At 58.5% G+C, this 12,673-nt stretch overlaps 1 protein-coding gene across 5 annotated transcripts in view; it reads left to right on the top strand.

Moving 5' to 3' along the window:
• CYTH1 (cytohesin 1) overlaps nucleotides 1-12,673 on the top strand; it is a 45,351-nt gene that overhangs the window by 14,582 nt on the left and 18,096 nt on the right. Inside the window, exon 1 of one of the 5 annotated variants that reach the window (XM_030533997.1) lies at nucleotides 4,946-5,054. The exons of 3 other annotated variants lie outside the window; for them this stretch is intronic. In XM_030533997.1, coding sequence (XP_030389857.1) covers nucleotides 5,015-5,054 — 40 coding nt within the window. In that variant the 5' untranslated portion in view covers nucleotides 4,946-5,014. Of the gene's footprint in view, nucleotides 1-4,945; nucleotides 5,055-7,331; nucleotides 7,503-12,673 lie in introns of those variants that run through there. One more of the 5 variants, XM_030533999.1, reaches the window with a different exon arrangement.

Genomic DNA, 12,673 nt, shown 5'->3' on the forward strand with positions numbered 1-12,673 from the left:
TGCTTTTCAAGTCCTGCATTACCAAAAAGCAGGGCAGTGTTGTGCCCCCTGCGGAGGCCTGGGGCAATGTGCACCTGGGCTTGGTGTGAGGGAAGGGTTCTGAACCTGGCTTTGGGGAGCAGTGTCACAACCAGTGAGACCCTGGCTCACCGGGAGTGCTCCTGATGCAACCTGTGCTTGGCCGGAGTCTTTGCCCTGTGACCTGGGTTGGCCTTCTGTAGTATGAGTTGTCACGGAGTGTGGGGTAGTCCAGTCCTGCACCCCTCTTCCTGGAACTCACAGTGACTCTCAGCCAGCCAGTAAAACAGGTTTATTGGACCACAGGAACGCAGGTTACAGCAGAGCTTGTAGGCACAACCAGGACCCCTCAATCAAGTCCTTCTGGGGTTCAGGAAGCTTAGTCCCCAGCTTGGGATTCCCTGAATTCCAACCACCCAGCCCAAAACCGAAACTGAACTTCCCCCAACTCCCTCCAGCCGGCCTCCTTCCTTTGTCCAGCTTCCCAGGCAAAGGTGCTGACACCCCTCCCCCCCCATCTGGGTCAGGTTACAGATCCTGTCCCTCACCTAAAGACATCCCCGGCTCTCCCATCCCTGACACAGACAGTCCCTACTCCATCACATCTCTCCCCCCTTCGAGACTGAACTGAGCGGGGTCACTCTGCCCAGTGACCTGGGGAAGTTCAGGGCCCCCTCTCCAGGACAACGCGTCCGCTGTCAGGTTGGCACTTCCCTTCACATGGACCACGTCCATGTCATAATCCTGCAGGAGCAGGCTCCACCTCAGGAGCTTGGCGTTGGCTCCTTTCATCTGGTGCAGCCAGGTCAGGGGAGAGTGGTTGGTGTACACGGTGAAGTGTCGCCCAAAGAGATATGGCTCTAGCTTCTTAAGGGCCCACACCATGGCCAGGCATTCCTTCTCGATGGCCACGTAGTTCTGCTCCCGGGGTAGCAACTTCTTGCTCAGGTACATGATGGGGTGTCTCTCCCCCTTTTCATCCTCCTGCATTAACACCACCCCCAGTCCCATGTCTGAGGCATCAGTGAACACCATAAAGGGCTTGTCAAAATCTGGGTTTGCCAGAACTGAGCCACTAACCAGAGCCTCCTTCAGCTCCCGGAGAGCCTGCTGGCACTGCTCAGTCCAGATCACCTTGTCTGGCTTCCCCTTTTTGCACAGTTCAGTGATGGGGCCGGCTATGGCACTAAAGTGGGGCACGAACCTTCGATAGTACCCCGCCATCCCAATAAAGGCCTGGACCTGCTTTTTGGTTTGGGGGGCGGGCCAGTGTCTGATCACCTCCACCTTGGGTGGTTCTGGTTTTAGGCAGCCGCTCCCCACCCGATGGCCCAGGTAAGATGCTTCAGCCATCCCCACCTTGCACTTCTCAGCCTTTACTGTTAACCCAGCCTTTCGGAGTCGGTCCAGGACTTGTTTAACCTGGGACACGTGGTCCTCCCAGGTCCGGCTAAAGACGCAGATGTCGTCAATATACGCCACGGCAAAACTGTCCATCCCCCGCAGTAGCTGATCCACCAGGCGCTGGAAGGTGGCCGGCGCTCCCTTGAGGCCGAAGGGCAGGGTCAGAAACTCGTAGAGCCCCAGAGGGGTGATAAAAGCCAATTTCAGCCTGGCATCTGCGTCCAGCGGCACTTGCCAGTAGCCTTTGGTAAGATCCATGGTGGTGAGGTACCGAGCACCTCCCAGCTTGTCTAGGAGCTTGTCAGGCCTGGGCATAGGGTAGGCATCAGATATGGTGATGGCATTGAGCTTTCGATAGTCCACACAGAACCGGATTGACCCATCCTTCTTGGGAACCAGCACCACTGGCGAGGCCCAAGGGCTGGAAGACGGCTGGATCACCCCCAAAGCCAGCATGTCCCTGACCTCCCTTTCAAGATCCTGGGCAGTTTTACCAGTGACCTGAAAAGGGGAGCATCTTATAGGGGCATGTGACCCGGTCTCCACCTGGTGGACAGTCAAATTAGTGCGTCCAGGCTGGTTGGAAAACAGCTGTCGGTATAGATGCAGCACCCCCCTGATCTCAGCGTGCTGGCCCGGGGTCAGTTGATCAGAGAGGGGAATCGCCTCCAGGGGGGAACCTGCTTTTGTCCCAGGGAATAGATCCACTAAAGAGTTATCTCCCTGTCCCTCCCAATGTCCACACACTGCCAACACCACATTCCCCCTGTCATAGTATGGCTTCATCATGTTCACATGGTACACCCGGTGGTGATGTGCCTGGTTAGACAGCTCCACCACATAGTTTACCTCATTTAGTTGCTTGACAACCTTGAAGGGCCTTTCCCAGGCAGCCTGGAGTTTGGTTTTCCTCACGGGGATGAGAACCATCACCTGATCCCCGGTAGCGAAGGCACAGGCCCGTGCCGTGCGGTCATACCAGACCTTCTGCCTCCTCTGGGCTCGGGCCAGATTCTCCCTGGCCAGGCCCACAAGCTCGGCAAGTCTTTCCCGGAAGGTCAGGACATACTCCACCACCAACTCTCCCTCGGGAGTGGCCTTCCCCTCCCATTCGTCCCTCATCAGGTCCAGGGGCCCCCTTACCCGCCTTCCATATAACAATTCGAAAGGCGAAAACCCAGTAGATTCCTGGGGTACCTCCCTGTACGCGAACAGCAGGTGAGGTCAGTACTTGTCCCAGTCCTGCGGGTGCTGGTTCATAAATGTTTTTAGCATCATCTTTAGCGTCCTGTTGAACCTTTCCACCAGCCCGTTGGACTGGGGGTGATACGCTGAGGCCAAGTTGTGCTGGACCCCACATTTCTGCCATAAGGACCGGAGCAGGGCCGACATGAAGTTGGACCCTGGTCCATTAAGACTTCCTTGGGGAACCCCACCCAGCTGAAAATTGTCAGCAGCGCATCTGCCACGGTGTCTGCTTCGATAGAGGACAAGGCCACCGCCTTGGGGTAGCTAATGGCAAAATCTACCACCATCAGAATGTATTTCTTCCCCAACCGGGTTGCCTTGCTGAGGGGTCCCACTATGTCAATGGCCACCTTCTGGAAAGGTTCTTCTATGATGAGTAAAGGCCTCAAAGCCGCTTTCCCCTTGTCTCGGGCCTTCCCCACCCTCTGGCAGGGGTCACAGGATTGGCAGTACTGTCGGACATGGGTAAAGACCCCAGGCCAGTAAAAGTTCTGTAGCAGCCTCTGCCTGGTGCGCCGGATTCCCTGGTGCCCTGCGAGAGGGATGTTATGGGCCAGGTACAGTAACTTGTGGCGAAATGTCTGGGGAACCACCAGCTGCCTCCTGATCCCCCATGACTCTACTTCCCTGGGGGGAGCCCATTCTCGGTACAGGAACCTCTTCTCCCACAGGAACCTCTCCTTACAACCTCTCCTCATGGACTGTACTGCACTGAAGTCGGCCAGGTCCCTTGGCCTCCGCAAGGAGGGATCTTTCTGCAACTCGGCCTGGAACTCAGCAGCTGGGACAGGGATGGGGACCTGCTCTCTCTTGTCGGCTGGGTCTGAGGCCGCAGGCTCTCTGACCCGTGTCCCTAGGCGTTCCTTCCCCACCAGGTTAGGGTCCTGCGCCTCGGGCAGAGTACCTTCCCCATTGTCAGGGTGCAGCGCCCTGCGCCGACTCTGACTATGGGTCACTACCAGGGCACCTCAGGCGTTGCTTGGCCAGACCTCCAGGTCCCCCCCCATTAACACCTCCGTGGGCAAATGTAGGTGGCCCCCTACTTCAGGTGTACCCTCGCCATGGGCATCTTAAGTGGGGTCCCACCCACGCCCATCAGGGTCAGGTAGGTGTCGGGCACCATCCGATCTGAGGCCACCACCTCAGGCCGGGCCAGCGTCACCTCTGCGCCCGTGTCCCAGTACCCAGTGACCTTCCTACCATCTACCTCCAGGGAAACAATGCATTCTTTCCGGAGGGGCAGCCCTGCGCCCACCCGGTAAACCAAAAACTCGGAGCCTAGAGCATCCAGCCCCCCAGAGGAGCTGACCTGGGGCCCTCCTCCCTCCTTCACAGGTGGTACGCGGTCAGCCCCCGTTTCCTGCGAATGCCGCCCCTCATCTGGCTGGGTCTCTACCAAGTTAACCCGGTGTGGGGTAAGTCTGCTCAGTCTGTCCTTGAGCCTGGGGCACTGGGACCATATGTGGCCCCTCTGGCCACACTGATAGCAGCTCATGTCCCGTTGATCCCCTCGAAGTGGTCAGTTGTCCCTGACGCTGGGCGTTCCCCTTGGGAGGGAGTTCTCCCTATTCCCCCTTTGGGAGGTCCCAGGATGACTCTCTCTCTGCATCGCAGTGGGCCTGTTCCTTTGAGACTCCTCCTGGCCACCCCCTGACCGGTTCTTCACAAACTCATCAGCCAGCCGCCCTGCATGTCGTGGGTTCTCTGGCTTTTGGTCCCTCAATCACAGCCTCAGGTCGGATGGGCACTGCTCACACAGTTGCTCCAGTACCAGCAGTTTAACCATGTCCCCCTTCGTCTGGGGCCCATCTGCCCACTTGCTGGCGTATCCCTCCATGCGGACGGCTAGCTGCAGATATGAGACCTCAGGGGTTTTATCCTGACTCCAGAACCTCTCCCGGTACATCTCAGGAGTCAGCCCAAACTCGCGCAGCAGGGCCTGCTTGAATAGTTTGTAGTTCCCTTTCTCCTCCTCTTCCAGCTGGCGGTACAATGCCATGGCCTTGGGGTCCAGTAAGGGGGTGAGAACCCGGAGCCTGTCTGCAGGACCTACTTGGTGCAGCTCGCAGGCCCTCTCAAAGGCATCCAGGAAGTCATCCATGTCCTCCCCCTCCTTACGCTGGGCCAGGATGCACTTATCAAAGCTTCGCGCAGTCCTGGGCCCCCCTTCACTCACCACATCTGGGGGCCTGCTGCCCCTCAGCCTCGCCAGTTCCAGCTCATGATGACGCTGTCTCTTTCTCCTGCAGTTCCCGCTGTCTGTCTCGCTTCATATTCTCTGTCGCTCAACGATCCTCCAGCTCTCTGTTTTAGCGCTCTCTCTCATTCCAGCTGCTTCCGCTCCATGGATGCCGAGCATCGCCGGGGTGATCCCCTGCTGGCGGGTGAGCTTCATCGAGATGATCCCCTGCTGGCCGGGGATGTCACAGTGCCCTCGACATTCACTGGGCTCCTCCTCACCCTTCCCCTTGGCATAGGAATGGGGGGTCTCGGGAATCCCTCAGCTGCCGGCTGACCACTCCCAGCAGTGACAGACACTGGTTTATTGGACAATAGGAACGAAGGATACAGCAGAGCTTGTAGGCACAACCAGGCCCCCTCAATCAAATCCTTCTGGGGTTCAGGAACCTTAGTCCTCAGCTTGAGATTCCTTGAATTCCAACCACCCAGCCCAAAACCGAAACGGAGCTTCTCCCAACTCCCTCCAGCCGGCCCCCTTCCTTTGTCCAGCTTCCTGGGCAAAGTGCTGACAGCCCTTCCCCCTGCCTAGCTCAGGTTACAGGCTGAGCACCTGTCCCTCACCTAAAGTTACCCCCTGCTCTCCCATCCTCCACACAGACAGTCCCTACTCCATCACATGAGTACAGAGTGCCGCCTTTGTGCCAAGCTTCCCCAAGCCCACAATGTCCATGGCCGGGGAGGTGGGATGGTGGTGAGCTTCGCGGGCCTGTGCGGCTGGCCCTGGGCAGGGACTCGCAGCATAGGTGGGTTTTGCTAGTAGCTGGTGCTCAGGAGAGCCCTGTCCTGTGATGGGTTTGCTCCCTGAACCCAGCAGCATCCTGTGGACCTGACTGCCATGAGACATGCCAAGGCCTGGTGCTGAGCAGAGGTCGGGAAAGCGAGGACGTAGATGACAATCGATCAACATTTAAAATAACCAGGCCTGTGGGACAGGACAAACCCTCTTGCTTCATGATGTGGGCAGCTTCTGAGGCAGCGTGGGAAGAACTATCCCTGGAGCAGGTCACGCTGTGCCTGCCTGCTGCAGGGCTCCTGCTTGCTGAGGGCTAGGTGGGCCCTGGCCTGAGCCAGCCTGGCAGCGCCCATGTTCCTGTGTAACCAGCAGGGGACAGCACGGGCCAAGGTGAGGCCCTGTGACTGGCATATCTCCTGTGGTGGGGGTGCGGGGGAGGCAGGATCTGGCCTCTTGCCCTGAGGCCTGGGCAGAAGCGGCTGTCTGTTCCTGGCGAGAGAGAGGACTGTGCGGGAGCAGGAGCCAGCAGTGCTACCTAGGGATGCAGCCAGTTAATTACCTTACTGGCCTTGGGCCCCGTCCAGCGGGTCCTGCAGGCATCGGCCTGGGCCTTGTCTGCTAAAGAGCTGGGGAAGGGGGTGAAAGCCAGCAATGGTAATGGAAGGGTCTGCCAGCACCCTGGGAGCTGCAGATGACGGAGGGGATGTAAGGAGATGGGCTGGCAGGCGAGGTGTTGGGACACCCACTGGACAGAGTGCAGTGCTTGGGGCCAGCAAGCAAGACCTAGCCCTGAAGATGATACAGCTGCGGGTGCAGAGGCCTGATGTCCCAGAGCAGGGAGAAGTCAGTCCCCTCTGTGACCCCAACTCGCCGGGATGCTGCACTCCCCTGTGAGCCCCTCCTCACTGAGACATGCAGGGAGAGGGGCTCTGGGAGGGCCTGGTGAGTGCCCGGAGCAGCAGCAGTGACCTGCCAGCGCTGTGGCTAGGAGCTGAACTGGGGGAGGGGGAACCCCAAGGCTGTGGGCAGGGTGGGGAAGCCCATGGGGGAGGGGATCTGTGCCAAGGTTGGCCTCAAGCCAGGTGTCTGGCTCCTGTGGGCAGGGGAAAGCAGAGCCTTTGGGGCTGGCAGGCCTGGGGCTTGGCTGCTGTACTCCACTGTGCTTTGCTGGGGGTATTCTGAGGAGCTGTCTGAAGGAACATGGCTGTTGGACACTTTGAAATCTCTCACGTCCCAGCAGTGTCCTTGGCACCCCCAGACCGTAGGTCCAAAACTGTCCCCCTACCCACCCCCAGGCCTGCTGGGACCCCCAGAGAGGTTTGGATTTCCCATCCTCCAAAGACGCAGTCTGAAGCCCCAGACCAAGTTGTCTATGGTGGGTAACACTGCTGTTGCCTAGGGCCCATGTAGCAGGGCAAAGCATTTGCCCCAGATCCTGGGGTGGTAGGAAAGCCCAGGTTGGCCATGGCAGAGTAGGAACAGTGTCCTCCGGCCCAGCCCAGGGTCTGTGGCAGATGCTGTGGACCGGGTTGGCGTGTCTTGGGGCAGTGCCTGGGCCAGAGTTCTGGCTCAGAGCACTGTGTGCTGAGCTGGGGTTGTCTGGGAGCAGAGGGGTTAATGACTGCTGACGGCAGGAACAGGGTGTTGTACTGTAGCTCCGGATGACGCCTGCCCATCCGGCTGACAGATCACTGGCTCAGAGCGACTGTGAGTCATTCCGGGAAGTGCAGTGAGCGGCAGGTGTCCCACCCCGCCTGGCCTGGTGGAGCTTACCTAGTGCTGGAGCCGAGGACAGGCCACAGGGCAGGCCCTGCAGGAGCGCTGGCCAGGATGGTCCTCAGGACAGAGGAGGGGAGTGGTGAGTCGGCAGAGTGGGGGTGGCTTGCTTTATGCCTTGGGAGGGTGGTGTTTCTGTGGATCCCCATATGGCTTTGTGGCTCAGGTAGGAGTTTGGGGAACATCCAAGCCCCACTTCTCTGAGTGGTGTTAATGGGTGGCCTGTTGGGGAGGTGATGGGGGCACCCCTGGGTCCCTCCTCTCCAGGGATTTCTGCTCCTGCCCCAGAATGCACGCTGGGCCTGAGTCCAGCACTCCCCGTAGGCCTGTTGTCAGTGCTGTAGCGGTGCCCGGCTGGCAGTGCCCAATGCACCCAGGAGGTCAGCTCCGCCCATGCCTCGGGTGCTAAGGAACCAATGATCCCACTTCTCCCATATACTGGAGAATGGGAGAGCACAGGGACCCTGGCTAGGCCATCCGAGCCCTGCCCCAATCGCCTCACTGCATCAGCCCCTGTGGACTGTGCTCTCCCCTGCCCCAGAGGGTAGCTCCATGGGGCAGTGCCTGCCTCCAGAGTAAACACTCTGACCCATGGGCATCCCAATGGCGGTTCGTGGTTTGCTGGCCAAGGCAGCGCATGGGCAGCTTGTCGGGAGCTGGGTCTCTGCTCTCCCTCCCGGCGAAGGATTAAGGGTGCTGCTCCCTGAGAGAAGGCGTCTCTGGGTCCCTCCCAGCTGCAGGCTCCAGTGCGTCTCCAGGTCATGCTGCTGCTTGCCCCGAAGCTTCCAGGCAGCTGGGAATGTGCTGGGCAAATTGCAAATGGAGTAAACAAGTCCCACGGGCCCTCCTTGCCAAGCTGTTGGGGATGGGGTGGGGCTTGGCTGCTGCTTTCTGCAAGTTCCCCCCAGGTCCCCTTCACCTTGAATCTTGGGGGGATGGGTCCCTTTGAATGGGTGCCTGTCAGAATTTGCTGGGGTGCAGAGCAGACGGTGAATGTGGGGTGGCAGCAATTCCCAGAGCTTCTGGCAAAGATCTTGGCTGCTGATAGGCTCAGCTGCCCCTTCCCCCCCCCCAAATGTATTAAGCAGAGAGGCTGGCAAACTCTGTTCAGTGACGGAGGGACCTTGTGCCTAACCAGCAATGTGTAGCTCTGCTCGTGCCCCTTAACTCTGACACCATCCCCTGACTATCCTGGCCCTGAGCCTGTAGGCTCTGCCCAGGCCCCTTAACTCTGACCCCAGCCTCTGGCTATTCTAGTCTGGGACACTTGAACCCTGGTCTCCACAGGAATAAAGTGGGGTGGCACGTGGATGGCACGTGAGCTGGGCAGGGAAGTGAGATCTTGTGCATGTTTCTGGAGGCTGAATCCTGTGGAATTGTGCCAGGACTGGGGCACTGTGGCTCAGTGGCTCTGGCAGGGATTCTTACTGGCTGCAGCACTGCCCCTGTTCCTAACAGCTGTGCCCTAAGCCTGCAGTCTGGGGGCAGTGATGCTGTCTGACACAGCGCTCTGGGGGAGGGGGGATGTGGCAAGAGGAGGGGGTGCTGCTCTGGCCTGGCGCCCAGCACGGGGAAATGCCCTCGGTAGCTCCTTGGGGCTGGTTCAGATGGGCACGGGTCCGAGCTGGGCTCAGCTTTGTTCAGAATCACTGCAGCGCCTGTCCATGTCTCGGCCAACGTCTCGGGGAAGAGCCAGTCCCTGGCTCCTCCCTGCAGGTCTCTGTTTACCCCCTTCCCAGCAGCCGCCTCGCTTGGCTCCTTGGGCGAGTGGCTTTAGTGCGACCCCCTCCAGGAGAAGGCCCGTTCCTAAGGTGGGAGGAGGACAGGGCTGTGCTGTTGGTGCAGGCAACGGGGGGAGGGGCTGACCACGTCACCTCAGGAGTGTTCCCTTGCTCTTGGCATTGCATGGGGAGGGGGACAAGCCTGAATACCCCCCCCACACACACCCCAATTACTCTGCACTCATCCTGCTGCTGCCAGCGAGCCAAGTCCTGCTCCTGAGCCTAGCGCAGCTAGTGGGCTCTGTCCTGACCCAAGCCGTGGCCTGGCGGGGAGCAGTGGCCATTGCTGCAGCAGGCCTGGCCTGACTCAGTGGCCTGTGGCTGGGCCTATTGGGAATGGCAAGCTGCTGCACTACCCTGAGACCCAGGGCCAGCTGCCCCACTGGGCGGCACCTGGACTGAGGCACTGTCTCAGCTGAAACGTGGGCTCTGGCCCAGCCAAGTGGCGGCCCCCGTGGGTGTCGAGGCAGTGAAGGCCCCCTGCTTTCTCCCATTGTGGGGCTTCCCCCTCTGTCCTCACAGGCTGCTGAGAGCTGGAGTTCTGTACCTGAGCTACTCGCAGTAGCTGGGAAAATGTGGGGGAGGCATGCTGGGGGGACCCAGCTCGGACTCCTGAGTCCCTATGCAGTCGATACTGTCCAGGTTGGGGTAAGGTCCCATGCAGCCTCAGCAGTTTGATGTCCTGTCTGGGAAGGGTGGGTCTGCCCTGAGAAAGCGGGGAGAGTATAGCTGGATGGTGGGAAATGGCCCCCTCCATATTTCTGTGTCCAGAGGCTGGTGTGGCTACGTCTCCCCCCGCGCTTCCCTTGTCCTCTCTGCCTTTTGCCTCTGGACTCTCTGATGGGATGAGCCTGTAACTGACTCAGCTCCTGAGAGTCGCCTCCACTCCAGACAGAGGACGAGCGCTGATGGGCGCAGGCACCGCGGGGGAGCTGCCAGCCCTGTGCAAACAGGCTGCCCTGCTGCACAGACGCCTGGGGCTCCCTGCCAGGGGAGGGTTCCACGAATGGGTTAGGTCCCCTCTTCTCTATCCCCATGAGAAACAAACGGTGTCCCTGTTTCTCTTCACCTTTCCTGATGCTGACGCTGGCAGGTCTGTGTCACGAGCCCATTTACCCTCTGTGCAGCAGCACTGCTATCTGCAGGCTCAGCTCCCACTGCCCAGCCTGACGGGGGCCCCAGAGCCCTGCCATCCTAGGGCAGGTGGGCACCTGCCCCAACCCTGTAGGCTGGGATGAGCTGGCTGCAGAGTCTCGTGCCCAGCACTCCTTCCCGTCTGTACCCGGGCCCCTTTTGCCTGGCAGTGCCCCCTGCCCAGGGTTGCTGTGCCTGCTGCACCCTTCTCAGGGTGGCAGGGCATCTCTGGGCAGTGGAATGGAGATTCCTCGGGCCATGATGGCTGCCTGCCTGGGCCCTTCTGTCCCACAGTCCTCTGTCTGCCCGTTAGTTACCTCGCCTGGGCAGTCTCCCTGGCAGCACCTGGGGAGCAGCATGCTGGCTGGAACCCTGCAGTGCTTGGGGTGTGCCAGGGATTCCTCTGTGCCAGTTCTCCCAGCCACCTCGTCCTCCAAGAACCGAGTGTGTTAGTGGTGTGAATTTCCATCCCTCCCCAAAGGCTCCGTGCTGCTGTCTGCGCCTGGCTGCTCATTGGGCTAGCAGCAAGCTGGAGTTGTCCTAGGCTGGGCTCCACACCCCACCTGTACACTACTCCACATGGGAGTGGAACTGCCAAGCGACACAAGGAGTCGTGAGCACTAGGAGTCATTGTCAATGCTGGCTGGTGGCAGCCAAGGGGCGGGGGAGACCCGCTTTCCTATAATGCAGTAAGCACTGGGCAGGGCAGCTTTGAGAATCGAGCTGAGGAAGGACGGTTGTGTGGCTACAGCCAAGCTACTGTGCCTGGCCCTTGATGTAACTGCAGTCCTGAGCCCTGCTGTGCTGTGTTCTGGGGGTTTCTTTGCCACCCATCACCCTGGTATCCGAGCACCTTGCACGTGAAGTGGGTAGCGCAGACAGCCGTGCTTTCTGCACATCCTGTCTTGTCTCTTTGGGTTCAAATGGTATTTCCTTTGTTTGGGATTTGAGATGTCCCAGCAGCGTCGCTGTTGTGTGGAAAGCTGCAGCTGTGACGTGCAGGAAGGGCCGATTGAGTCGGAAGTTGAGCTGCTAAGTCACTGTGACCATGTTAGGCATCCGGGGTGGGGCTGATGATGCCAACTCAGGTGACGTTATCGCAAGTCTCATGTGTTTGGTGGTGGTCTTAAAGCTCCAGTTCCAGCTCTGAGATTAGGTGAGAGCCCCTGCTTTATTTTAGATCAATGTATCTAGCTGGTTGTGCAGAAGCTCGAAAGCATGATGTGAGTGTGCCCAGAAACCTCAGACCCTGAGGCAGAGAACTGCCCCACACTCTTTAAAAATGCCACATACTTTTCAAGAGAGTCTTCTAACTTTGAGGGCCTGCCTGGGGAGTTTTACAGACATGGGGCTGGTAATGCTCGGAATCGATCCAGTCAAATCTGGAGGGATCAGACCAAAAGCTGGTGGCACTGACCTTTAGAAGGGGGAGTTCCAGGAAAGGAGAAGCTAGTCAAAAAGGCCCCATCATCAGAAGTGAGGAAATTTCCATGCTGAGTCTGGAGAGGTAAAGTGACTGGAGCTGCCCGAGTGGTGCATCTAGCCCAATGGAAAGAGGAAGCAGTGCAGCCAGAGCAAAGCACCAGGCTTAAATGGCGTGGGACAGGAGAGTCCTGCAGCCAAAGGGGACTGGTCCTTTAGAAAGCAGAAGACCAGTCCTACGGACGGCACTAGAAAGCCCCCTAAGCCATGATGGAGAACATCCAATAGAAATTAGGACAGCAAAGAAGGATTTGAGAGAAAAGTCAGAACAACAAATAATTCTTTAAATGTGTCAGCAGCAGAAAGCCTGCAGGAAGCTGCCAGGGACTAAAGGGAGGAGGGTAAGGGCATTGCAGAGACACTTAGTGATGTCTTTGTATTGGGCTTCATGACAGAGGATGCTGAAGAGAGAGACCTGCTCTTCTCGGGTGATCTGGGCAGGGCTGTCTTTGTGTTCTGTTTGCACTGTGCCTAGCACAACAGGTCCAGATGTGTGGCTGGTGCCTCTAGGCATACCACAGTATAAATAATTATAATAAAGCCAGAGATGACAAAACGGGAGGTGCTACTAACAGGTAGGCAATGTCATTAAAATTAGCAGCTCGTCTACCAAAAGAATTGGATGACTTTGAGGCCTGAAGTAATAGAAATGGGATGAAATTTAATAGTGCAAGGTCATGCACTTAACGGAAGTTCTTATTAGTATCTCTGTGCCAGGAGCCCGTTAGTTGGTAATGACAGGAGGCAAAAGGCCTGGGTGTGCTGATAGATCACAGGAGGCCTATGGGCTGCTGATGTGTTGTGGCTGTGAGAAAGGTGCAGAGAAGGGCTGCTAGGATGAGTGGGGGAGTGGAGA

The sequence above is a fragment of the Gopherus evgoodei genome, chromosome 15 (assembly GCF_007399415.2).
Source record: "Gopherus evgoodei ecotype Sinaloan lineage chromosome 15, rGopEvg1_v1.p, whole genome shotgun sequence".
NCBI lineage: Eukaryota > Metazoa > Chordata > Testudines > Testudinidae > Gopherus > Gopherus evgoodei.